A 27,729-nucleotide genomic window follows, 5' to 3' on the forward strand; every position below is an offset into this window, starting at 1 on the left:
TGCTGCTATTTTCCGTAATTTGGGTTTATGTAACAGGTAACTTTGTGCTTAGATATATTTTTGGCGGAGCTTTGGAACCTTAGAAGCGGGTGTCGGAGCGCAGGCCGTTCTATTTCAGTTTATCAGACTTCTTTATTTGTTAATCTCGGCTGGGGCCTGGATGCCCCGCTGATGGGGGCATTTCTTCCCCCCTGGATGGCTAACAAACCTTGTGTAAGGGATGGGATCGCATTGCTGACACTATATTATATTTGGAAAGTATAAGCTGGTGGTGGGGAGGACCTTAGGAAAAATGAAAAAGATGGTGTGAGGCTTTCTCGTGACAGCAGTGCCAGCTGCACAGCTCAGCATCTGGTGCTGCACATGCTGCCTTGGAGAAGCTGTGGAGTTTGTACTTCCATTTTTGAGAGATTTAGTGCACATATATATAATTTTGCATTAAACAGTTCTTTCTGAACTTGCTTACAGTTGCCTTAAATTGTACTTTCTATTTCTTGTAAAAGACGGATCTGAATAATAATGTCTGTTTCAATGGCTTTAATAATTTATGCAGCGTATGAGTAACCAAATATTTTAATAAAATAAGTACTTGAAAGCGTTCTCGATCGTGTGGAATCAACTTCTTTTAGCCTGCGAGTCACTGTGGTAATTGAAGTCAACAGACATTGAGGATGAGTAATGCTTTCCAAGGACATGTTCTAAGACCCTGATCCTGCAAGTGCTTATGCCGATGCTTAACTTTGCATGAGTGTGTGGCCCTACTGAAACTGGCAGAGTGCTCTGCCTAATAATGGCATTGCTAATACGAATAATAGAGGTGCACGCGCTGGTGAAGTTAACTGTATGCAGAGCTGCTTGAAATACGTAGGCCGAAATTCCTCCTGTCTTGTTTTCCTGAAGTATTACTCATGTATTGCACCAAGATGCAATGTGTCTTTTTAACAGGCCAGACAGGCTGCTAAATACAATAGCTAGTTGGAGGAATTCACTCTTTAAAAGCTTCCTTTTGGTATTTCTCAGTAGTATGGAATTAGCTGCAGCAGCATTACTAGGGCATGTTTTGTAGGAAGAAGCAATGCTTATTTCTCAGACCAGCTGATAGAGTTGGGAAACAAACAAACTTCTGCTCACAGAAACCTTTTTTGGCTCTCTGCCTCTCTGCAAACCTTGTCTGGCTTGTGCCCTTAGAACTATTATGGCTACCATACTGCTATTATTGCTGAAATGCCAGAGCATGGAATAACTGTGCTAAGAGACTCAGTACAAAAACAGAAAGTCTGAAATGGAGAGTAAAGAGCAGTATGTGAAATTTTGTCAGTTTTGCTGAAATTGTGAAGTGTGGCACTACTTCTTGTGGTACTTTTTAGTGTTGCTATAAAGTCTTATATGTAAGTATGGTAAATAAGCTGATTTTTTTCTTCTGTGCACTTTAATGACTCTAAAGTGACAAAGATATTTATACCTTCTTGAGTTATCATATATATATACCATATACGTTCTTGAGATCATTTAGCTTGCATCATGCTTTCCAGCATGAGTTCTAGGCTTCAATCCTTTGTCGAGTCTACAGGTGTATGAAGTTCTGTTGACATAATGATGTCATCATTAGGTCAGAATTTTTCCTGTTGTAGGGTTTTTGGTAAAAATGAGGCAGATAAAACAAGGGAGAGAGAAGAACAATTGCACCATTCCTATAATTTATTCCGTAAGACCTGCACGTGTATTGGTGGGTTATCTCCCAGACGGTCTGTCTGGATAAGTTGTCAGGAGGATAGCGAAGGCAGAGCAAGGGGGTTGGAAAATGTCAGTTAATCTTTATCCATTTCATCAATTTTGGAACGTATTTGTAATACTTGTTTTCCTTCAGTAGGGATATGTCCTCAGCACCAACTACTCCTCCATCAGTGGATAAAGTAGACGGATTTTCTCGGAAGTCCGTCAGAAAAGCCAGACAGAAGAGGTCACAAAGCTCCTCCCAGTTTAGGTCTCAGGGCAAGCCTATTGAGTTAACTCCTCTGCCTCTGCTGAAAGGTAAGCTCAACAATGATTTTTAATTAAAATATCCAAAAAGCCTAACAACCATAAGTCTAAACAGTTTTAATCTACGGTTGACTTCTAAACTCAAAGTGTTCTGTTGCCAGAAATTGCATGGAAATTTTGCCAGTAATGAGGAATGTTTCATGCCAGAAATGTATGTATTTAAGCTGTACAGAACATTTTATCTGTGACTTGAGGGTGTGGTAATTGTTTGCAATACTTCTGGAAGTTTTAAATGCTAATGTTAACCCGTATGATGACTTGAATTGTCAAGGCACCCACGCTGTATTTTAGTTTGTGAATGCTCAACAGATAAACTGAGCAATAGTTATGGTGAGGCCAAGCTGCCTTGTGAGCATGGGGGAACTTGCATGCAGCTCTTGGCTTCTGCTGGGTTTTGGAATTGAAAGGTGCCATGCACTGCAGCATCTCAAGAGGAAGATCAGGTCTTAGGCAAGACACAACTGTGAGGACAGCCTGCGTATCCCTGCTCCACTTGGGTTGCTGCGGGAAAATTTTAACTTCTAATTTGGGAAAGGAAATGATGATCCAGCTTACAGCTCTTAAAAGGCTGACAGTATCTCTCTAATATCTCGAATGTTTGCTCTAAATCCTGTTTGGCACTGAATTTCAGTACAAATCCAGGGGCCAGCAGCTCCTCTCAGAATTATGTTTGGTATGGCGGAAGGAATCGCCTTCTAGAAACGTTTCCTTTCACTGAATTCTTACTCAGTTTGGGGAATTTTTTTCATTGCCATTCTTCTTTTCTGTTACATGGAATGGAGCTAAGCACGATTTGTGCTGATTATTCTGGAAAATAGAAAGATGAATAGGTTTAATATTCGTCCTGTTCATTTTTGCTTTGTGGGCATGTAGATTTCCCAGATCTCTTCCTTTACCCATTTGATAAATTTGGTAATCAGTACTGAAATATGTAATGAATGTGTAATTGCACTTTGGTTTGGTTCGTAACCTTGGTTCTTCATAAGAACAGACAAGTTGAAAAAAAAAAAATAAATCAGATAGCTTATGTGTATCTCTTAAATTAAATTAAACTTGGATTGTAGGATTTGTTCTGCTGGAGTTGTCATTAAAATAGTTGAGACTTCTTTCTGTGGTGTGCGTGTGAGAATGTACAAATAAGAAACTTGCTCAAAAGAAAGGTGCAAAGGACCATCTAACCCTGCTGTGTTAAGCTGGCAAGGGCTGATTTGGAAGTAGAGGAGACTGGAAGAGCAGTGGAATGCTTCCTCTACTCACCATTTTTCAGCCTCTCTGCCAGTGCTGTTGGATTTGGTGTTCTGGTTTGTAGTGAATTTTCTTCTATGAACTTTTCCAGTTGTTTGGTGAAAATAAGATAAAGAAGCAAATGTTCATTTAAAGTCATTTAAAACCCCATTTTTTTTTGCAGTTCATTTTTGAGATGCAGGTAATTTCCCTTAAAAATACAACTTATTATATTTCAGTAAACAGAATTTGTCCTTTGGCTTAAGTGGCTACATTACTGAAAACAGATTTAGATTTGTATTTGAATAAATGCTTAAATTATTTGGTTATATTGTATAGTCCTGTTCAGGGAACACTGTGTGTGTGTGCGCACAGACATAAGAAAAGGTTGGCTTTGGCTGAGGACACGGTCTTGTAGAAACACAGGTGTGTGCAGGTGCTTATTTTGATTGCTGTAGCTAGTCTTGTGGATTGAGATATAAAGCTGTAATAAGATAAAACAGATGGGGCACAGAGAGAGTTACTGAGATATTTATGATTAGTGTCATAATGAGTTACAGTGGTCCAGCTTCAAATTAAGAATCTGATCCTGTGAGTTGGTTTTCCCCCTTTGACTTAATGCAGAGTCCTGTAGGCACAGGGCTCTGTACAGATCGTTTTGCAGGGTTTGGGCCTAAGGATGCATCTGAAACAGCAGTGGTATTGGTACCTGCTGAAGGGACACCAGCAGTTAAAAATTGTGCTACTACTTAGAGTTATTCTTGATCTACTTTGATTACTGTAACATTTATGATTATTTAACCTGAAAGAAGTCATATTTCGTCTGCATTTTTCATGCTTTTCCTGGACAATTGTCTGAAGGTCCTGATCTTTAAACTTTTGGGCTTGCACTTACCCTCCAACAAGGAACTAGTCTTATTACTTTATTCAGTAACCACATGATTTCCTACTTTATTCTTATTATTTTGATCTTTAAAGTAAAAAAGAAAAGATTTTTTTTTTTTTTTTTTTTTTTTTTTGCAAAATAGCTTTTCTTAAGACTGAATAATGAGATCAGCTTGGAGATCTCCAGTTGCTAAGTATACTCCTTGTTTTGGGTAAGTTTCAAGTTCCATTAAACCTGTTTAAAAATATTTTGGTACAGGAAATTTTTAGAGGACAGACCTTGAATTTGACCTTAAACATTTTATATTTGTGGTGGAAGAGTTTTGCAGACTAAGCCACACGTGCTGTGCTCTTCTCTCCTGTTCCCCTCTTCTCTCCTGCTCCCCTCGAACTATATCTCATACTGATAGTTACAGCCTATATTTTCTCTCAGAGAAGCACCTGCGTGGACTTCAGTATCTTCTTTCATTACAAGAACAAAGTATGCAGCAAACTAGATGAATGCTTTGTCCATTCTTTGCAAGTTTTTATACCGTGCCTGTCACCATAATGATTTGAGCACCTTCCAGTTGTGTATTAAGTGACGTGACTGCGCATCTGTCACATCTTATCTGCTCTCATTCCTTTCCCCAGGGGCAGAGTCATATACAGCGAAATGGCTTGTTTGGTAGTGTTTTAATGCAGTCTGTTCCTTTCTGTGGACGTATGTGCCTGTACTGCAAGAACAGATAAGTTGGAGCTGTTGTTTATTTGATAATAATAATGTCTCAGGAAACAGAAATAGACAGAATGTGTTTCAGTGTTATGTACAAGGCTGAATGATAACTTGCCATTTAGGAAATGTAGTGAGAAAGACTGGAGTTTTCAGTGATGCTTATTCTACTTAAAGCATAGGGGAGTGAGGTTGTTACTGTGTGTTTTATTATTATTATTTTTTTAATTAACATAAGTGTGTGCATTGTTTAGCTCTTTGTGAACAAACATTTAATGTATTTATGAGATGCAGGAGCCTTTTGAGGCCCTGTTGGGCTGAATTAAGACTCTCATATGCCCCAAGCCAAAAAAAACTCCTCATGCAGTCAAGACTTTTGGGTCCTCTGTTCTTTTACAGTCAAGACTTTTTTTCTGATAATTTAACTGTTGTTATTTACTGTGCTCTGACTAAACAGGAGGTTTAGGTTGGATGTTAGGAGGAAGTTTTTCATACAGAGGGTGGTGAAGCACTGGAACAGGTTGCCCAAGGAGGCTGTGGATGCCCCATCCCTGGAGGCATTCAAGGCCAGGCTGGATGTGGCTCTGGGCAGCCTGGTCTGCTGGTTGGTGACCTGCATATAGCAGGGGGTTGGAACTGGATGAGCATTGTGGTCCTTTGCAACCCAGGCCGTTCTGTGATAATTTGGAGTTGCTTTATAATATGACTAATGTTGAATCTAATGTTTCAAAAGCAGTCTGTCCTCCTTTGTTTCAAGTGAAATGGTACAAGAATCACAAACAGGAGCTGTGGTACAGTTGGCCTGTAGTTTATATATATATAATGTACTCATAAAAAGGTTTAAATCTCACATGCACTGAGGTTCCTGCATGCTCTTGTCTGATGTGTCCTGCCCTGTGTTACAGGGCTTTTCATTTCATCTTAACTTTTAAAGAGGCTCTTCACAGAATCACAGAATGGCCAGGGTTGGAAGGGACCTCAAGGATGATGAATCTCCAACCCTCTGCCACAGGCAGGGCCACCAACTTCCACAGCCCAGGCTGCCCAGGGCCCCATCCAACCTGGCCTTGAACACCTCCAGGGTCAGGGCATCCACAGCCTCTCTGGGCAGCTGTTCCAGCACCTCACCACTCTCTGTAAAGAACTTCCCCCTCACATCCAACCTCAATCTTCCCTCCCTCAACTTGAAACCATTTCCCCTTGTCCTGCAGTTATCAACCCTTTCAAAGAGTTGATTCCTCTCTTGTCTGTAGGCTCCCTTTAGGTATTGAAAGGCTGCAATGAGGAAATGAGGCTGTTGGTATCAGCAGGGTTGGCAGGTCCCTGAGGTAACTGGTTTGTGGCAGGCCTGGTGAGGGGCCCTTATCTTGAAATGACAACATCCACCTGTGTGCCTTAGGCACACCCACACAGAGTTTGTTAACTGAGTTTGTGGCATGCCTCAAAGCACGCTTCCGCAGCGGAAGTGGTGGTGTGTGTTGCATGTGCATTGGAAAGGGGTGGTACTTACCAAAGGTTCTTTCACTTTCATTTTCTGTAGATGCTCTTAACTTACAAGTTTTTGGAGGAAGGCAGGTAGGAATACAACAGTATTACACGTTGTAATACTGAGCACGTGAAAACAGACCAATCTCATTATTACCTGTAAAAGCAGAGCAAGTCCATTCCTGTTTCTGGCAGTATCTGTCATGTTAGGGGGGTGTCCAGAGTATGAAGACATGCATGCAGGAGACTGCAAAGATCATATGGCTTACAAATAAATGTTGAACAGAATTGGGCAGAAAACTAGCATGTGATTCACAGTATTCTTCTCATCCTCCTATTCTCATTAAAAATGCATAATAAGGTAAAGCAAACCATATCAAAGAAAGGCAGTTAAATATTAAAGTGATGTATCCCATTTTTATCATTTCAAGAGGCACCTCTTGTTTCCTGCCATTCTCCCACATTTCCCAGTATTCCAATGCAGTGTAGTTACTTCCAGGTTTATTTTTATTGAAAACAGGCCTCAGCTCAAACTATAATTTTTATTTTAGGCAATTTTTCCTTCTTAAAAGAGGTGCTCAGAACAGAAGTTCTCTGTCAACAATACCAATTGCTTTGCTACCTCAATATTATGAAATTTATTGAGCTTCTTATGCATTTATCAGATAGTTTCCATGGCATTAAAGAATTGCTGTAGTGGCAACAAAAGAGCGCTGCATAGTCAGTAAGGGAAAATCTTTCACTTGCTGTTTGCTTTTGATCATTATATTATTTCCCTATAGGTGTGATTTTATTATAAGCTTTTCTTATGAATCCTATCTGTCGGCCAAATGCTGAAGTTCCTAAATAGTCAAAGATCCTTTCAACTCTGGAGGACTTTTGCCTAAGTGAGAACTGCAAGATGTGTCCCTTCCTTCTCAAATACATTTGATTAGAAAAAAAAATCCTCTTTATCATGCATTAAGAATATTTCAGTCTGAAGAAATGTACGTATGGGAAATGGTAGTTATTATCTGAGTTGTAGAGGAAGAAAGCTTGTATTTTCTGTTGAATTGCATGAGAGTTGGCTGCTTGTCATTTCTATGCTAGTACCCATTTATGAAATTTGGAATGCTTTACAAATATCAATTAACTATTAAGAAAATATCTGAAGTTAATACTTTCTCCTAATTTACAAACAAGAATAGAGGATCATAATGGCTGTGACTTGCAAAATCAAATTTTGCTTTATTTCCATAAGTGGAAATAAATCCTCATTTGTTGTCTGAAAGAGACTTTGGAACATGGTCTATTCTGCACATAATAATGAAAAATAAATGTTGTTGCATAGTTACCCATTTTGTGCTGTTCGTTGTGAATGGTGTGTGGATATGAAAGTAGTTCATTGTGTAACGTGGGGGAAAACTGCTTCTGCAGTTTTTGCTATAATTAAGAAGATCAGAGATTGATAATTAAGAATGGGTTTGGAACTTGTTGAGGTGCATGAAGGAAAAGACAGGTGTTAGTAAGAAGAAACAACTGTGTTTTGTGTTGGACATGGTCTGTGGTTTTCTGTGGAGAGGTTTTCAGGAAGCTGCAGAGAGATGTGTGAGATGTTCCCTTATTTTCACCATGCCTGTGGTATCGTTCTCATCTGAGCTGCCTTTTTCTTTTTTTTTTTCTTTTTCTTTTTTTTTTTTCTTGGGATGTCTTTTTGTCTCTGCAGTGTTATTTGCCTCATTTTAGTATCGACTTTTAATTTTCTTCTCCCTTGTGTGCTTGTACCAACCCAGCTTACGTTTTTCAAGTTTTTAAATGCAGGTTGCAATGAATTTGTTGCTTTCAAAATTCTGGATGTCAATTCAAGTTGATAGTGGGGATAGTCAGGAAATGAAGAAAAGAATATTTAATTGCCCTAAAATTCTATTTCTGTTCTGTTTTGTTAACCAGTAGGAGGTAATGTCTAAACTTCCATTAGTTGGCAAGTTTCTCCTGTCCTCTCCACTTCCAAATTACAGCAGGGCACAAATTTTACATGCAGAATGTTTTTAAAGCAGAAAATGTATGTAGGAAGTGTTTTCTGAGTTCAGTTTAAAGCATCTATCTTTTCCATCGGTGGGAACAAAGGTGTGGAAGATGATGGTTACAGTTGAGGCAACCCTTGAAACCAATTGGACGGGGTCCTGGGCAACCTGATCTGAATGTGTATGTTTGGTGGCCCTGCTAGGCAGGAGGGTTGGAACTACATGATCCTTGGGGTCCCTTCCAACCTGGGTGATTCTGTGATTCTGTGATTCTGTGATGAACACAGTGAATGTTACCAAGGGGAGGAAATTTAGCAGCTGGTTGTTACCTTCTAGTGTTTCAAAGAACCTTTTGCAGGTGGGTTTTGCTGACAGGAGCTGATGTGGCACTGTATCACTGGTTACTGTTGTTTCCTGCATTTCCCTTCTTTTCCACCTAGCAAGTATTTTCCCTTTCTTTTCCCTTCTTTGTGACCGTTTTCTGCACTCTGCTTTCCACTTCTGACCTCTGACAGATACAGTTCACTTGTTTTTCCACAAGAGGGTGATAAAACTCACCCGTGCATGTGTAAAAACAGGCATTCCAGGTAGAATGGCTTGCAGAGGTTATTGAAAATCTCAATATAGAAAATCAGATGTATTTAGAAAGAGGAAAAATTGCATCTTTTCATCACTTGAAACTCCTTCAGTGTGTTGTGAATATTGTTTGTCTGCACTTCTGAAAGCAAGATGAGACCTGTCGGGTTGGAGATCCGCCCTGTGAAGTGTGCCAGTGCCATCCTGCCTCTGCTGCTGTCATCACACCTCGCTGCAGGACAGGCCTACTTTCCCTCTGTTATTCAGGCATGAGTCCTCCTCATCCCTTCTGCACCATGTATTTTCTTGATTTTTTTTTTTTTTTTTAATTTCCTATTATTAGAAGAAACATCATCTCCACTGCTAAGAAACTGCAGTGGTTGAAATTTATTCTCATCTTTAAAAAGCACAATAAGAGTGGAAAGGCAAGACAGAGGGGAAAAAATAGCTGCTACTCTGATGTGCTTCTAGTAGGGAATCGGTAGAAATCTCTATCTGCTTTTGACAAAACCTAAACCTTAGCAGGTGTTTTATTCAAGATCAAATTCCATTCTAGCATCTATGTAAAGAAAGGGCCCCTATTGGTTATGGATCTGATGGAGAGAAGTGGTTGTTAGTCTTTCTGGGAACAGAAATGAAGATGGTGCCTAAAGCTCTGACATAGCACTTTTCCAAGAGTCAAATCCTCAATTTGTCTCTAAGTGTGCTTGATGGCAAAGCGTGGCAGCAGACCTTGTAGGTGTGTGTGTGGGAAGGTTGAGATGGAGTGCTTTCATTGTGCTTTGAGGAAGAGGTAGTGTATCACAGTTGCTGTTAGGTGATATTTTGGATGCCATAAACTCAAAAAGTTTCATTGCTGTAAACTGTCTGAGAATATCATCTGAGCTGCCAGATTAAATCTTGTTGGCCAGAAATAAAAAGAACTGCAGCAAGTCCCTCTATATTAGAGAACTGAGCAAGTGGGATCCGTACTGTGGGCTAGGCATAAGCTGAGCAGTGAAAAGATACAATTCAAACTCCTGGAAAAATGCTGGGCACTTCATTATGGTGCATCAAAAGGAGTTTTGGTAAGGAAGGAAAAAGGAACAACATGCTTGAGGTGATCTTTAGTCCATCCTTCAATTACTGTGAACTTCCAGGTCACAGAATAAAATTTCTCACTTTTCCCTAATTTCAGAAGAGCAAACATATTCCACAAATAATAAGTAGAAACGATGCAGTCTTTTAAGAAAATGGTGATCATGGAGCCCAGTGGTCTCTTCAGCAAATCTTGCTATTTTGTCTCCCTATGGTGGGAAATTCTAAAGACGAGATAAATGTGTCATGTTTCCTAGGGCAAGTTCATCTTTCTGTGTCCCATTCTCCCTTGGCTACCACATCTTTAATGAGCACAGTTGCACTCAACAAACTGTGTGGATGGAGCACTTTGCTGCTTGGGCAGACGGGGCCAAGTTTAAGGCTTGTTCAGGTGTTTCAATCTCAAGTGTGACCAGATCTTTCCCCTGAACACAGAGGGGGACAACCCCATCCCAAAGCAACTCCTCTGAAAGTGAATGAGACTCAACGAAACCCGAATCTTTCTTCCTGTGTTCTTTCAGAGCTGATTTTGAGAAAGTGGAATTTGAATTTACATTAGCAATGGAAAAGTCTTAAGTTTTGAGGTTATTGGACTGATGAAGGAATGTCGTAGCATCTAGAAACTGAAGTGAGTGGCTAGGAACAGGTATTGAAGTGTCTATCTTATATTTCTGAGTTACTTTTATTTTCTACTTGGTAAGGAACAGTCAATCCTGCTGCAGAAACTTTGTTAATCGAGGATTTTGCAGAGAGCAGGACTGACTGACTGCTCTTCAGACTAAATTCAGAGGTGGCCTCATTTGACATGAGTACAAGGTTGGTCTCCCCGCATTATGCACAATTGATCCAGGCATGAACAGGCATCATACCAGAGCAAATATTAATCTGAGAGCCAGCATCTTCAAAGTTGGTTCCCTTGTAGTGAAACGTGCCAAACCTTCATGGTCAATAAAAAGCAAATAGCTTGGAATTGAACATATTCTTATGTTTATTTAGTTTTGGATATGTATTACACTTCTGGATTAAACCCCTGATATTTCAGATAAAGTTAATAGAAAAGCTCTGTGGTGATGTGCAATATAGAATAACAAAGCCTAAGGTATTTTTTCATTACCATTGGGCTCTTTGAGTAGAGCATTCAATGCTTACTAACATTTATGCTTATATAGTTTTCAATGTCTCGAGCAACAGGACCAATTTCATATCCGGGGTTGCAGCAGAGATAGTGAGGTAGAGTGCCCCGCTGTGTGTGCTTTGGTTTGGGAAAGGAGGCAAGTGGGTGAAAGGGAAAAGTAATTTGGCCTTCCCCCTTACTCCTAGATTCAGTGGGATGGCTGCAGTGCCTCCCCCTCTTTAGAACTCTTGTGGTCAGTGCTATTTCTCTGCACTGTTATTTCCCAGGTTTCTTGCACATGCTGAATATCTGTATTTGGGATTATTTTTTCCCAGTTGTGTTAGTTGGTGTTTTTCTAAACTGAATTTCACTTTGTTTTTTGGCAACATAAGGAATTTGCTTAAGTTTTCTTGTATTATTTCTGAATTTACTGCTATTCAAAGTTCTACGTTCAATATCCCCAGAAGTTGTCTATATGCTATTTTAATCATATAGATCATTAAGGAAGTTATTAATATCTGGACTAAATTGATTCTTGCATTTCTCTGGCATTTCTTTCCAGTTGGATACTTAGTAAAGTATTCCTTATAAAAGATTCCTAAAGATTCCTATCCTTTTATTTCTAGGCATTTTGGCAGTACTGAGTTTTTGGGCCTTTCCTGTCGCCTCAGAGCTGGAATCAGTTTTAAATGTAGGGCTTTGGGATCAAGAGAAGTGTGACTTTTGTTTCCCATGCTGGAACAGAGCAAAATTTATAAATCTAACCACAGTCAAAATTGAAGTTGTATTATAATGGTTGGAAGTATATCTTCACATGCATTTCAACGTGCTGTCTTTGTACTTTAATTTGTAGAGTAAAGGTTCTTAAATGATAAATTATTAAGTAAATATTTTCCTAGTGGAATGTGCTTTCTATTTTTGTATATCATCTTGAGAACAGAATGTGATTCCTTTCTGTAGGGTCAGCTATTTGAAATACTTGCCTCTGTTTGTTCTAACTGCATAATCTATAATCCTCAATATGTCTTTAATCCACTTTATCTCTTGCAGTTCTACATCTTTGGGATAAGGGAGAACGTAGTATAAGAGACAGAATTCAGGGTGTAATGTTTGGAAAGATTAGTTCAACTTCTGAACTTGGTATTGATAGACTTTGATGAATGCCCTACAAAAGAAATGAAGAGTTAAGGAAGTTACGTACTCATGTTTACATTTCTATGGAATGAGCAAATAATAAACAACAAAGAAGTTTTATAGTATTTCCTATCTAGAGCTCTGATAAAATGAAAGATGAAATTTACCACCAGGCTAATCTGAAAAATCTACAGCCTTCAGGGAAAGGAATTGATTTATTTTAGTTTGACTTGCTGTCGTTATTGTGCGAAGTCAGATTGAACTTAAGGGTGTTTACCTTCTATGCGTGACTAAGGTAGAAAACTGCTATATATATATATATATATATTTTTAAGGATTGTCTACATGGAATTGAGTGGCTCTGTTACCTGGAATAAATACAGTTGTGTATAGGTGAAAAACTTCTTAAAAAAATTGCTGGTAATCTCCATGTATTAATAGACAAAATGTGACCTTTAAACAAAATTGCTGGTTTTGTTAGGGATGTAGTTTGGTAGACTTGATAAATGGTGCCTTTTTCAAGGAACAGAGGAGGGGAAGACCAGGCATGAACTATCAGCTGTCATCATTTCAGAAGGTTCTTTTTAATTTTAATTTAAACTCTACATAAAGTTTCAGACCACTGTTTCTGTTTGAAAATCTCAGGCAGAGCACTATGCTACATGAACACTGGTTTCCAGAAGTGTTAAATGCAAATGTAGTTGACTTTCTTTTCCCAGTGTTGTTTTTGCGTGTTTCAGTAATTGACAGCAATTGAGAACTGTTAAATAAAATCAGTTGTCAAAGGTCAGGTTTCTATGTTTGTCTAATCCTATGGCATTAGGTTCCATTTGTCAGGGGATGATGGATTTCTCATTTTGCTTAGTGACAAATAATCTGATGTTACAAGGCCTTTCAGTTGTGGAGGGGGCAGGCAGCGATCCCGCTGAAAGGCAACCTGTGCAGCACAGATAGTTGTTGATGAGGGCATGCTGCTTAGCAGGTCTGGCTTCCAGGATTTTGCCCTACTTTATTAAATGTAGTTACGATAAACATGAATGTTTCTGGTTTTGGACTGTAGAAGAAGATGGAGATCAGAGACGTTAAGGAAACCTGGCACAACAATCCTAATGTTTGTTGTTCTTAGCAGAGGCCGGGAACATGCGTAACACTGAAAATCCACATTCTTATAATACTAAGCAGAAGGAAAACGTTAGTGGGGAATGTCAGGATTACACATCTATAAAACTTCTGAGAATCCTGTGAGGAGACTTAAATTGCACTGTAGCTTGTTTTCATGAGTAGAGATTTCCTTTATAGGAAAAAAAGACGTATGTAAAGCAGCATGGGCCCTGTTTGCTGCTTGCCCTTAAAAATGGTTCCATCTCACCCTTTCCTCAGGAGGACGGCAGCCAGCTGAGGGAGCGTGTGAATCTCAACACCGAAACCTCTGTTACTGCTGCTGTAATGCCAGCCCTGTTGCATCGCGTGGGTGCAGGCAGGGAGGGCCTGCAGATCTGACTTCTGCTGCTAACAGAATTTCCAGAGAGGAATTAAGTGGAAATTTGCATTTTTCCATTTAGACAACTAGAAATTGTCGAGCGGGGCATTAGCTTTGCTGCTTAAATTCGTATTGTGCTCTCTGTACTGCCATACCATTTTCAGTAAAAGAGCAGTTGCATGGAGACAAAGAGACTGCTGATTTAAGTCTTAATAGAGGAGTCTGTTATGCTTCAGCTGTGGGAGGATTCTAAATGTAGCCAGGAGGTTGGCAGATGATACCTGGACCACAACTACTTCAAAATATTAAGCGGCTGTTAAGGTTTGCTTAAAAAACATTTGATGGCTGAAAGAATTCCTGGGAAAAAATACGACAGGTACAGGAGTTTTTCTTTAAAAATGCACTTATTGTCTGGGTTCTATTTGCTGTTCATTTTGAATAGCAAAAGCAATAAAGTAGAGTTAAGCTGCCAACTCCAGCAAAATATTGATGGGGGAACCAACCTAATCCTTCTTTCTCTTCCCACCTGTGCTGCAAGTTTTTGGTAAATTTTGTTGGCTCATGTAACACCTTGACTTTCATTTTCGAAGTGAGTAAAGACTGGTTTTGATTATGTCAGTTAAGCTCAAAGCTGCACGGTGTTGTCTTCCGAAGTTCTCAGGAAGCTCAGTGTGTCTTGCTGATCTTAAGGTTTTCCTAAGCTATGACACTAAAAATTTACCCTAGGGGTTTGTTTTGAGCTGCCACGTTTGAGAGCAGTGAAGCAGGATGGTGGGACTGCTCAATTCCTCCTGGCTACAAGCTGCACACTTGAGAAGCCTTGTCTGAGCCATCCTCATTGCTGCAGTGGCCTCTGCTGGACCCTGGATCTGTCTGGTTCCTCACCTTGCTGTGTGCCCTCTTAGCTGTGTCATTTCTGACCCATGAGGTGCTGTGTGGGACGCATGAAATGTGCTGCCCCAGCAGTTTGGGTTTGTTTTGCCTCTTGGTGGGTGGGGAGGGCAAAGAAAGAAGTGGTGTGAAGCTGTTGTGCTGCATGCCTAAATGTAGAGAGAAGACCTAAGGAAGCCATTGCGTCGGACCACAGTAGTTAATTTAAGCTAAGAGTGTGAACTTCTAATTAATTTCTGAGTGTAATTCCCTTTATGACCTGTTTCACAGGTAGGGTTGATGACAAGGTTGCTGTGCTGGGTCATTAAATAGTTAACGTTAATGGAGATATTTGTGCTTCAGAAGGCTGGCTTTGCACGTGTGTGGGTATAAGCATTTTCAGTAGAAGGCATTTGGTGCTTAACTTGGGAAAAAGTCAAAAGAGGTGATTGATGTTTTGTACCTTTAGAATATGGCTGATTTTGTATGCCTGAAGCTTCAAGGAGGTGCTGCAAAACTGGGAAAAATCTCATCTGTGTGTCTCAGCCATAGCTCACGAAGAGCCACAAAGTAATACTCTCTTGAGCCAAAGTCTCATTGAATCTGAATGGAAAATGCAGTTTTCTCTGGCCTAACAATTGCTGAGGTGATCATTTCCTGGTGTGCAAATTTCACTGAACACTTGGAGAATTCTGCAGCGTTATCTGAAAGAAGAAATACTTTTCTCCTCCGGCGTGCAACAAAGGCAGAGCAAAGGCTTTATCACAGAACCTGTGTGGGGCTGTTAAGGCCGTGTGTTCTGCTTCCGACAGAAGGATTTTTCACTTCTCATGAATGTTCTTTTCAGTTTGCTTCATACGCTGACAGTTGTGGTTGAAAGTTCTGAATGCAGTTGGATATATATATATTTTTTTAAATTTTTTTTTAAGTTTTCTTGCAGAATTTTTAAAGATATTCTTCCTGAAAGAGTAGGTAGGAAAAAAATGCGCTTTTGCCCACATTAAAAGAACTTATGAGATGGCTCCTTGCCATCTACCAGAGGTGCTTCTTGTGCCCCCCCATAAGACTTCTGCTTGGTCCATAAATGCCAGCCCAAATCTGGCAGTGTTCTGAGATGGTGGAAACTATTGTACGTGTAACAGCCAGATAGATAGATATCATAATTACAAACAATTGAGGATTTAGCATCTGTTATTAACGTGTGTGTGTGTGTCATGCTTGCAGAGATAGATGAGCATGATTTGTTTCCTTGTAGGTGTGACAGAGGTGTCAGCGTGACTTGTGTGTGTGGCATGGTGAGATTTGTGCTGGGAGGTGGCAGAGGCTGGGAGGTGGGCTACGGGGAGGAGCTATAGGAGAAGAGCAGTGGTAAAGACACATTAAGTGATGGAAGAAACAGGGAAAATGCATTCATTGGTACATTTGGGGGAAAAGAAAACTTTGAATTTTTTGTCAAAAGGTTCAGAGGGGTTACAGTCGTGACGTGCTATGGGGAGAAAGTACTGGTCAACTGGTACGTCAGCCGTTGGCTAATGGCAGAAATTAGACATGCACTTTTAAGAATGACAAATATGTGCTTTCAGAACTGCATAAAGTGTGGTTAGATTCTGTGCTGTGTGCTTCTGTACCGTGAGTCATGGCTTGCCTGAAAGCTGTGTTGTAGTTGAGAGCAGTTAAGTGGTGCCTCCATGTTGGTCTGACCGACAGTTTCATTTGCGTTAGGTGATGTGTTCTGGTAGTTCCTTCCAGCTCTCATAAACTTGCCCAGCTGTGAGTCATAGAATGGCCTGGGTTGAAAAGGACCTCAAAGTTTCAACCCCCCTGCCATGGGCAAGGTCACCAACCACTAAACCAGGCTGCCCAGACCCACGTCCAACCAGTGAAAATTTGTCAGAAAGGTTGTCAGGGGTTAAAGAAGCAAAGTGAGACTTTCCAGGGTGGAATAGCTGGGTATTTCCTTGGAGGAACTCTACGTTGCTGTTTCCTCAGCTCTGCGCACTCGTGTGATGCTCTGGCAGCTGCTGGTTGCTTTTGCCGCTCAGTCTGAGACACCAAGCCATGATATACAGAGCACATGATGACTCAAAATGCAATTGAGCTTGGTGGGAGCCAGGCCTGAGTACTGTGTGGTGCTGTGTAGCCATTCAGAAAATCCAGGGTGTCTCAAATTGAGCATTGAAAATTAATGGATGCTGAATCCTATCATTTCTTGCGTACTTCTAAATCAGTATCTTGTGAGTAATGCAGCATAAAAATGGTATCCTTGCAAGTGTTATTTTTGTTTGGTTTGAGAAAAAATAAGCATCACCCTATGCAAACTCTTCAAGATTAGCTGCTTTTATTACAGCTAAGTTTGCTCTAATCTTAATTTAATAGAAGCAAATCTGATGGAATTCTTCTCTTTTTCATTCCAAGAAGCACAGACTGCCATCGGTATTTCTGAGAACTGTTGGATGCAGGTGATGATGTAGTTCACTGAAGTTGAGGCACGGTCCTGGATGGATCACTGTGCTGCTTCACTTTGAACATGAAGTCCTTCCTTCTCAATCCCATTATTTTTTTTTAAAGCAATAAAATGTTATAATTAATTATTCTGCTTTTAATTTGTTAATTTTATTATTTCATTATGCAGTTTGTTTTCCTCTCTAAGTGTAGCATGCCATGTTACTGGTTTTACTGAAAGCTGTAGTTCATTTTGTTGTTTCATCAGGTCCATTTATTCTCATTAAACAATTCTTAGCAAGCACTGCAGGGTTAAAGTAGGGGTGTTGCTGTAGACTGAAAATAGTTTGAAACTGTAATCCTGCTGAAGGTCTTCTATTTTCTCACTTCCTTCTGCCCGTCCTGAGTACAAGTCACTTGCATGCCCTCCCTCCTGCCTTTCTGAACTGTTAATGAGAATCCTGGTACCACACACATCTATCATATCCACTTTCAACTTATCTCCTTCCTTGGTTCTGCAGCTTAGGTAATACTGATCGATTTCTACCAAAACTTCGGAGTGTTATTTTGCAGAGCCCTGAAGTTTGTCTTGTGGACGTGCTCTCAGTGCCTTTCGGTGTCGTAGTTTTACCCCTCACTCTGCAGTGTAACATGTAGTAACTTACTGTGCTATCTTACATGTCCTTACACTGTTTTTGCCCTTCTTGGCTATTTGCCTTCCCATTTCCTAACAACTTTCTTGAAGTTAGTCAGGCAGATCGTTCAAGGTGAAAGGGAATGGCTGGGCTCCCCCTACAGAAATGAGAGTGAAACCTCAGAGGTGCTGGCAAGGTGAGTTAAAAAAACCAAGCAACAAAGAAAATCAACAAGTCTCGTGGCTGTTCTTACAAGAACTCCTTAAGTCTAGCCTTGTGATTTAGTCTTTCAGTGAATCTGAGGAAATGAAACAGCATGTGCTGCGGAGTCCAGAATCTGTGCATGTTCAAAACGTGCTTAACTACAAACAGCAAATTGCTGAAAGGAAAGCTGCTTAGTGTACCTTGTTGAAAAATGATTATGCTCTTGTTCTCTGAAAATAAAGGATTGTAATTTAAGGCTGCCTTTATACCAGGAGGGTTTTCTCCTGAGTTGTTTCAAGGTAAAGTTGGAAAAAGGAAGTTGTGAAATGTTGAAATACAGTTCACTGTCAAAGCAACCAAAGAATAGAATTACTCAAAATAAATAGTTGCTCTTATTTTGAAAGCGTGTCAAAGTGTAGGAGCTTTATTTATGCGTAGTTGCTATTGGCTGCACAAAGCCCTCACTTCTGTGGCTAATGATAGATAGGAGTACTAATAATATAATTCATGCCTTGTCATATTTTGCTGCTTAATCATCTTGTTTGGCACTTCCCCGGCCGTGTTCTGTGCGGCCGTAATTCAGGAATGAAAGCTCACTTGGGTGCTAGCATTACCGTATGGCAGCCACATAGGCTGGGATTATGCAGATAATGAAAGGACTCTGACTAGCCCATGTTTACCTCCTAAAACTTGGGTGAACTTAGGGACAGTAAACAGGCAACGTGCCGGGAGCAGCCTCCTTGGCAGGATGATGGCCTGGATCTCCTTGCGTCACGACTGCTTTCAAGAGCCAGGGTGGGTAAGCAGAAACTGAGAGCTCTGGCAGGCACAGCAACCTGTGTCAGCAGTGCTGCTTGAAATTTCTGCCACGCAGAAGTTCTCTCTGTGCGCATCTTTGGGAAAGTTGTCCGTGCTTTTACACCCTTTACAACTGTCAGAAGCTGTATATCGAGATGATGTTTTTTGTTGTTATTCTGTTACTATTTTGTTAGAAGATATTTGAAAGTAGTGTTTTGGTTTTCCTTAATTTAATGTTAACAGCCACAAGTTTAAAATCTAAGAAAATCTATTATCTTAGATGCTAACAGTGAACACCGAATTCTAAGCAATTCACAAAGTGTTGCTGTCTGAATGTTTCTTTTCTAGTAGAAAGAAAGTTCTTGGTTTAAAGCAGAAGATGGATGTAGTTGAGGGGCTCCATAACTGAGAAAGCAATGAGAGGATATAAAGGAAATATCTTAAAACAAATGAGAAATAAGCTTTATTTACTCAAAACCACTCTTCCTTCTCTTGGTTTATAAATAGCATTTCATCTTTAAGCAGTACAGGTACTTTTAAGATAGCTGTGATTTTTCGTGGAGTGGTTTCCATGCTCATGTCAATGCATGAATAACAAATAATAGAATGGGTGGGGAGGAAGTTGATTCTAATGTGACTTAAAGCATGCATGCTTCAACCTCAGCGATTGGCTGCTTGAAAAGAACGATTTGCTGTGCTGTTTGTTTGAGCCTTGGGTTGTTTGGTGTTAATCACCTTCCAGTTATGAACGTAATTCTCTGCTTAGGCTAGTGAATTAGACTGTAGGTTAGTGCTGGGTTTTAAACATACCTTCACTGAGAGCTGGAGTTAAAAGGGGAGGGATGGGATTGTTCTTTGCAGTGATACATTAATGGCACGGAGCACTATTCCACCTGTAGGTGTGGTGAAGGTAAGGTTCTTAGTTTTTCAGTCCTTTTCAACATAAGAAATTGTAATTATCGTTATGGTTTCTTGTATAATTAAAAATGAATTTCCTGATGTACTGTTTGCAGTGACTGTTCACTGTGCAGTGTCACACGTAATCAATGGGCACATTCTTTTTACCACTTGCTTTTTCGGTATTGTTTATGGCATTGGCTCTACTAAATTTGCAGTAGGAAGCCTTTTTGGTTTGCTTATAGCTTGTGATGGTTTTCCTTCTCAGACTTTTACTGGCAGTTATCACTTAAAATACTCTGTGTGTGAATAGTGTAGCAAAGCAGTGGCAGCAGAGGGTATTGCTGAATAGGGTCCAGAATTTGCAACTTAAACATGTAAAAGGGAGATGTTTGTCAGTGTCTGTTATCTGGTAACATAAGGTGAGGGCTGATCTCTGTGTTCAGGGATGTTAAAAGAGACTGTATTTGTGCTGTAACTGTTACCAAACTTTTTTGCTGAACTTAAGAGTACTTTTGAAGTCGGCACTGAACACATTGGCTCAGGTTGATTCTCCTCCAGTCAGAGGCACAGTTATGTGCAGAATAAGACAGGGTAGGATTCCAGTTTTCCAAGCTCTTACGTAAAATTCAGAAACACAGAAGCTTTCTTACCAGTCATGCATTCTGAAATATTTCCATTGGGAATCAACACTGCATTTGTGTTCAGCGTAAGAAAGGACGTTGGCACCATTGATCATGCATAATAAGAGAACCCTCAGTGTGAGAAGCTTAATTTTAAAATTCCAGTCCAGCAAGAGGTTTGTACACCTCCTGCAGCCTGCACGTTTTACCACTTTGGCATTCAGAGAACATTAGGATTTTAAATTATTGTAATTCAGACATTTATTCCAGTCATCTCTTTTGGTGTGGCTGGTTTCCTTTTGTTTGTTTATTTGCTTGTAATCATTCTCAGAGAGTTCTAAAATTCTTCTTCCTACAGATTTCAGTTATTTTTCCTGCATATGTTCAGGGGAAAAATATCTGTTCATTTGTTTTAAGCCTCTGGAGGAAGTCGGGAAGCATAGCATGAGCCACGGTCATTATCTTAGACCTACCCAACGTAAAGGGTTAATGGCAGCTTATCAGGTAGTCGCAAGAAGAGGTGGGCTGATCACTGAAAGGGGAAAACCAGGCAGAAGTTGTTGCTCACTCAGAACCAGGAAGCAAAGAGGAACTGGAAAGACCTGTTGTTTAAAGGCCCTGGGTTATATCTGGTGCAAGTGGAGGTATTAGAGCTGCCTAATGCCGGAAGCTGAGCGCAGAGAGCAAGGAGCTCTGCCTGAGCTCATCTGTTCTGCAAGAGCAGGAAAGTGCTGCTGCGGGCACACTGCTCCCATCCCTGACCTCACTCTGGTGCCTAAACTGCCCTCCCCTTTAGCTCCTTCCTAATGTTGAGAGGAATAAAAAAGGAAAACAAATGAAGAAGTATTACATAGTATGCTTTGAAATAGTAGTAGCGAGGATGTGGAGAAATGATGATAAAATGTTATACTTGAACAGGTGGAGCGTGTTATTTTCAATAATCTGATTTTGTTTGCCTTACAACTACTTCAGTCAAAAGTACTGATCCAGTACTTGCATCCATGTAGAAGCTAGTATAATTCTCAAGTTCATTTGGTATTTTTCAGGTGATCTGAGATACTGAAGGGAGGGCCGTGGGTAAATACTTGAACTGTGAGTGCCCTAAGGTGGTGCTGGTGCCTCAAGGGAGGATTATCTCATGGTTGGAAGACTGGGGCCCAAAGCAGAAGAACCTGCTGTTTTCCTCCTCATTACAAAAGCAGCTTTTTTCATGTCTTCTGCCTTGGTGTATCTTTATCTCACTGTAAAGCAAGGAAACCTGTATGTCCAGCCATTCTCCAGGTAGGGTGGTGTGCAGAAAGAGACAAATAAATTGGGATTTCTTTGCCACTTAACCAGGTGAGCACAACAGTTCTGCAGAGATGATCCATCTCTGCTAGGCAGGTCCTGCTGAGTGCAGGAAGTGACCCTGAAATGACAGAAAGGCCCCATGTGCACAGGGGACAAGCCAGCAGGACAGTGTGCTGGGTGGATACGTGCCGTGTGGAGGCAGTGGTATCCTCTCCAGGGCAGAGAATTCTTGGGCAGATTGGAGCTGGGTACCCTGAACCTCCAGGTTAGTGGTGGCAGAATGCAGGGGAAGGACTGCAGTCTGCTGCACGTGTCAGTTCTTTTTGTCTGCGTCAAATTCAGAAGCACATCCCTTTCACCTTCTTTTCAAGTAGAAGGAAGTTCCTTTCTCACAGATATAGCAAAACAAGCCATCATAGAAACATGCAGTTTCTCATTTGCAAAATAAATGATTTCAAGTTCTCTTGGGTCCACATGGAAAAAGCACTCCACTGTTTTACCGGATGCTGTGTTCTCTAAAACATCCCATTTTTAAATGGCTTTTTCTTAATGATCCACAGCTGAAGGCCCTTCCCTGTACTCTTGGCAGCCTGTGCAGTCTTTATGGGGTGGAACAGGATCTTTCCTTCGTCCTCAGAAAGAATATTAATCCTGCCGTATTTAAGTGGATCCAGGATTCCTAACCTGTTGAAAAGCTCTGCTTTCAGTTTTAACAGATGAGGTTCAGGACATCTGATAGTTGCATTCATGTTATCAGAAATGTGCTATATGTTTGTCTGTGGTATTCTCAGAGTTTCCAGAAGAGATTCATTGCAGCAGTATTAAATTATTGCAGTCCTCATTAGTTAAAATGAATCAAATTCTCTTAATAAAATGCTAATTTTCTCTTTTACATTCCCTATTTCAGAAGTAATGACTTTTAAATACTCAGCATTTGAATTTTCCTTTCTAGTGGAATAATGAAGTGTCATAATGACTGTAAAGTAATGTATAATGAATTTAGAGCATTTAGCTATTTACTTTTCCCACTGTTTTCCTAGTAAAAGCTGCCTAACTAGTCTGTCTGATAATCTTTTTTTCCTCTTCGAGCCATACTGGTTGATAACTGTTCAGAAGCAGAATTCTTGGTAGGAGATTCCAGCATGTTTTAAGTTAACTTTTCATTAGCAATATAATTGAGAAGTATACGGGACTCCCTGAGTGTTCTGAAATGTGCTGGGTACCTGGGAAGCCAGCTGTATGGAAATGCACCTATTTCAGAACTTACTGTTTGTATGTGTGTGTTTTCATCATGTATTTCACTCTTTAAAAATCTAGCTTTGCATAGGTTTTCTGTCATTTCTTTTGGGGAGAGCTTTGCATGTTTACATGTTTATTTAGGTAGTACAGTGGTAAAAATAAGAGACTGCTGAATAAGCAGAGTGCAGTGATAAATGCTGCAGCTATCACCTGTTTTGTGTGGTGCTTTCTTACTGGAGTTGGAGCTTTAAATATAAAACATTCTTGTGCAAGAATGTCATGCTTTAAAAAGTGTGTGAGAAAAGTTGCTGTAGCACCTTACAGCCTAAAATCTAGTTAATTTGTATTAAACTCTGGGCTTAGTCTTGCATGGGAACAAATTTACTGGAAGTTTCCTCATTTGAATACAATAAGTATGAGGCATAGGATTCCTCAGTGCAGTAGCTGAGAAAGAGTTACTCAGCTAGGTTACTTTTCCAGTTGTGACTAAGGGGCCGATTAGCAGCGTCCGGAATGAGACGGCAGCACCTAGATAAAAATAGATGGCATTTGGAGAAGCTGGGGGCTGTTTTGGAGATCTTCAGCTGCGTACTGAGAGACTGAGGCAAAGAGGAGAGCTTCAAGGAAGGAGTATTACAGATATGAGTGTGGAAGAACTCCATCAGTGTGCAGAGGTAAGGCAGGGAACAGAACAGGATGGGATCCCTGGACTAAAAGCGTTCTGCTGTGGGAGGAATGTCTGAGCTGGGTTCTTCACTCCCCTCTGATAGGAGGGATAATGCTAGCATTGATATTAATGTGAAACAAGCAGTAATGACCTCTACATGACAAGAACCAGCAGAGTGGGTGTAAAGCTTGCTAGATTTTTAGGCCCTCTGTTAAGAATTGATACTGTAGTGCTCTGTCTGAGGAAGGAATAATACACATGAAAGTGCTGCTTCAGTAAGTTCACTTGAAGGTGATTAGCTGCTACGAAGAGACCAAGTAATTGAGTGGGGTGGTGAGCCTAATAGCATGAGATTATATTTTGCTTTCCAGCTTTTACAGTTATAACTTTGTCATATGACTGTAGCAGGTTCAGTGGTCGTTCCTGTACGATGCTGAAGCTTCTATTAGTATACTTTACAGCTCTGTTGTTCTTCACTGACCTGTGCTGACTTACCTACTGGGTTGAGAAAGAGCCACCTGCATGTGCTCTGATACAGTCTGAATGTAATGTAGAGAATGTAGAATGCTGTCTGCCTTATTAGATAAACTTCAGGCCAATGGAATTAATCAGATACTCAATTTTATTGTAAATTGCATGCTCTCCTTGTCATTTAATAATGCATTAGTGAATTAGATATTTCTTGACAAATCTATTGGCAAGAAAGGATGTACCTGAAATCTTGTTTTGTAACATCTAGCTAAAAAGTACTTCATAAAAAACAGGCAAACAATGTGTGTAAGTTGAGAGTTCTGGATAGTAATGAACCTGCTAATCCAGAAGTGTATGGGCAAGGTGGAAAACATACTATGTCTGTATTCGTGTAGTCAGAAAAAAGGCATGTTTGCTGTACTACATTTGCTTTCTTGATCAGACACAAAGACTCTGTAGCAATGTATTGATGAATTCAAAAGTGTATAACTTCACTTACAAAGAGGTACTTTTAGATTTCCCTAAGTATACACTGGCAGAATGCATGCTTTTCCTGTTGAGCTTTTCTCCATTATTTTTTAATAGAATATGTGACTGATGAGATTGCTTACTAATCAAGTAAAAGAAGAGCAGTGAACTTTCTGCCAATTAGAGCAGAGGTGTAATGGCAGTTCTGGTGAACTGATGTACCACTGACATTGGCATCCTGTCCAAATTGAAGACAAAAGGAGATCAAGTTTGCAATCACAGTATGTCTAAGGAGGAATATTGTCGATAAGCTAATTTCCAGTTTATCATCTTTAGTGTAGGAGGACTTTAATTAATGAGTAGTTTGGGAAGAGTTAGAGAGAAAGTAGCAGTTGACAATGGAGAACAGTGTTTGGTAACCATGGAGGAGAGATTTTAGTTAATTTAATGCCTAAACAGTTATGCCTTGTTAGTATTTATATTGGTTTGAACTGAAAGAGTTCTGCAGAATGACTTGATGTTCAGCAGAGTGATTCCCTTAGCTGTATTAGTTACATGGTATAGCCTTGTCCATGTTCTTTTCACTTTGCTCAAGCTTGTTTATGTATCTTAATAACTTAATACATAACTCAGTATTTGATCCACTACAGATACTTCTGTGGCTAATGCACTGTTGTAGATTGATGGGCATATTGCAGAGGTGCTGAATAATTTCTAGTGGAATTCACTTCAGGTGCCAAGGCGCAGTGATTGTCAGAAATAATTGTCTGCACTGTAACTGATGACATTTCTGAGGGAAGAAAAATACCATGACTGATACACATGCAAGCAAGTAAATATCTTCTGCCCAAAGAAAAAAGCATTTGTTTATCTAGCATTTTCAGAAGGGGTCAGAGGTAGAGATGATAAGGAGAAAACTTCCATGAATGTGATGGTAATGCACAGCTCTGATAAGGGCTGTTCCTTAGGTGACTACAAATATTCAGAAATGAAGTATTTGCTTTCTAGAGCTTTGAGATAAGGAGATAACACGTGTATTCCTTTTGTTATTCAAGGAACAAAAATGTTACTATTTAAAAGACAGTAAAGTGTCCTAATGTTCTTTTCAAATTCCTAAGTTTTAGCAAAAACACACCATTTTGGTCTAACAGAGCACTTACAAGTAATTACAATTTCCATTTTAAATGAATCTCTCACATGTGGTAAGATTGTATTTTTGAAGGTATAGCTGATGTTACAAACAGAAATACGTAATGGTAATACCAATGATGTAAAATATCTAGCACAGCATGGTCTGGCTCAGTAGATTATTGGGGAATATAATTTACTTGTCATTCATTCTCCCTTATTTAATTGTTCCAGATCTGGAATAATCTGAAGAGGGTGCTGTAGGAAAGTCGAGTATGGGGATGTATTTCTGAACACTGGAGTATGTGGCACAGCCCTACAGGAATTACAGAAGCAAAATAAAGTAAATCAGATTTCCTTCTTTGTTTTGTTATTGAAACTGATCTGCTAGACTTGGCAATATGAAAAGGGACGTTCCCTTAACATTCAGCATCTTGACTGATTTGAGTTACTGTCATAGATACTCACAGAATCAAAGAATGGTCAGGGTTGGAAGGGACCTCAAGGATCATGAAGCTCCAACCCCCTGCCACATGCAGGGCCACCAACCTCCACATTTCATACCAGCCCAGGCTGCCCAGGGCCCCATCCAACCTGGCCTTGAACACCTCCAGGGACGGGGCATCCACAACCTCTCTGGCAGCCTATTCCAGCACCTCACCATTCTCATAGCAAAGAACTTCCCCCTGACATCCTACTTGAATCTTCCCTCCTTCAACTTAAAACCATTTCCCCTTGTTCTGCTGTTATCTACCCTTTCAAAGAGTTGGTTCTCCTCCCCTCTATAGGTTCCCTTTAGGTATTGAAAGGCTGCAATGAGGTCACCCCCCAGCTTTCTTTCCTCCAGGCTGAACAAGCCCAGCTCCCTCAGCCTGTCTTCATAGGGGAGGTGCTCCAGTCCCCTGATCATCTTTGTGGCTCTCCTCTGGACCCCCTCCAACAGCTCCCTGTCTTTTTTGGTACTGAGGGCTCCAGACCTGGACACAATACTCCAGATGGGGGCCTCACAAGAGCAGAGGGGGACAATCACCTCCCTGCTGGCCACCCCTCTTCTGATGGAGTCCAGGATACCATTTGCTTTCTGAGCTGCAAGAGCACACTGGCTTCTCAGCCTTTTGGCTAAGATCAAGTGTAGTACTTGTTCTTATCAGTTTGATATTCAGTAACACATTCTGAGCCTTACAGATGTCTGAGTTTGAAGGGTAGCTGGTGTAGTCTTAACAAGATTATGCAAGAAAAATATCTTGAAAAGGAATGATGTGGTAACCTCCTTTCTTGACAAGTAGACTGTATGGATTGCTTATGTATGAAAAGCCTTCAGGTAGCGTTTTGAAGTGTAATGCTTTCTGTTTTTATGGTTGGCAGAGAGATCAGGACAAGCCTTCAGGTTTTCCTGTGCTTTGTTGCAGCTCAGATGGGATGTAATGAGGCTGTGTTCTCAGTGCTGAGGAAGTGCAGACAAGCAGAGGGCTCTGTGGCTTGCCTTCCTGCAGGCATTTGCTGCCACAGGCTCATCTCCCCCTGCAGCTTTCATGTGCTTTTGGCACTGCATTGGATACAATTGGTGGTGTAGGCTCTGATCTCAAAGAACCTAAAACTTATGCCTGTAGAGGCTGAAACTGGTGTTTAAAAGATAACAAATGAATAATTAAGGCTTAACGTGATGATTTTGCTCTTCTGTTGTGCTGGAGCTTCAGCAAGAAAGAGGGAAGCTGTATGAGAAGTTGGGCTTTCAGAAGGGCCATTTTGAATACTACAGAACAAATTCTTAGTTTGTTTCTGCATCTTCCATCATGGCTTTGAAGGCTGCTTATTGAGTCTGATCATTTTCTTACACAAACATGCACAACGTCTTACACACGTGCGATTCAATAAAGTTCCTCTTCCATTACACACATTGCTCCCTCTATGGAGAGTGTGAGAGCCCAAGCACATGATGGGCAGTCTGATGGCTGGAAAAAATTCTGTGAGACTAAATTAGTGCTAAATTAGTGCTGAGTAGAATATGCTCTTGGCTAAATTGATGCTACCAAATGAGAAGAGAATGGAGGTTACATTTTCAGGCTACAATTAAACTCTTCTAAATGTGTAAGTAGAGTAATATAATATGATATTTTTACATGTATGTTTATTATTTAACATTTCATAAACATTTAATAAATGTGGATGCTTTAAAATACAAGCCTGAGCTCTTGTGCAGCAGAGTGAATGTACAGGATAGCTCTCACTTAATCATATTTTTCACTGGAGAATGTACTCCTGTGACT

General features: G+C 40.3%; 1 protein-coding gene and 1 pseudogene across 6 annotated transcripts in view; both read left to right on the forward strand.

Moving 5' to 3' along the window:
- The window catches only part of PPP2R5E (protein phosphatase 2 regulatory subunit B'epsilon), a 67,603-nt gene that overhangs the window by 868 nt on the left and 39,006 nt on the right, over positions 1-27,729 (forward strand). For 2 of the 6 annotated variants that reach the window (XM_042895196.1, XM_042895213.1), the window contains exon 2: positions 1,868-2,031. In XM_042895196.1, coding sequence (XP_042751130.1) covers positions 1,875-2,031 — 157 coding nt within the window. In that variant the 5' untranslated portion in view covers positions 1,868-1,874. Of the gene's footprint in view, positions 1-1,867; positions 2,032-18,492; positions 18,677-23,282; positions 23,403-25,696; positions 25,806-27,729 lie in introns of those variants that run through there. The other 4 variants (XM_042895240.1, XM_042895205.1, XM_042895231.1 and 1 more) reach the window with 4 other exon arrangements.
- LOC122181227 lies at positions 26,562-26,734 on the forward strand (annotated as a pseudogene).

Source organism: Lagopus leucura, unplaced genomic scaffold, assembly GCF_019238085.1.
Source record: "Lagopus leucura isolate 7727_CA_CO unplaced genomic scaffold, USGS_WTPT01 Super-Scaffold_1, whole genome shotgun sequence".
NCBI classification, from domain to species: domain Eukaryota; kingdom Metazoa; phylum Chordata; class Aves; order Galliformes; family Phasianidae; genus Lagopus; species Lagopus leucura.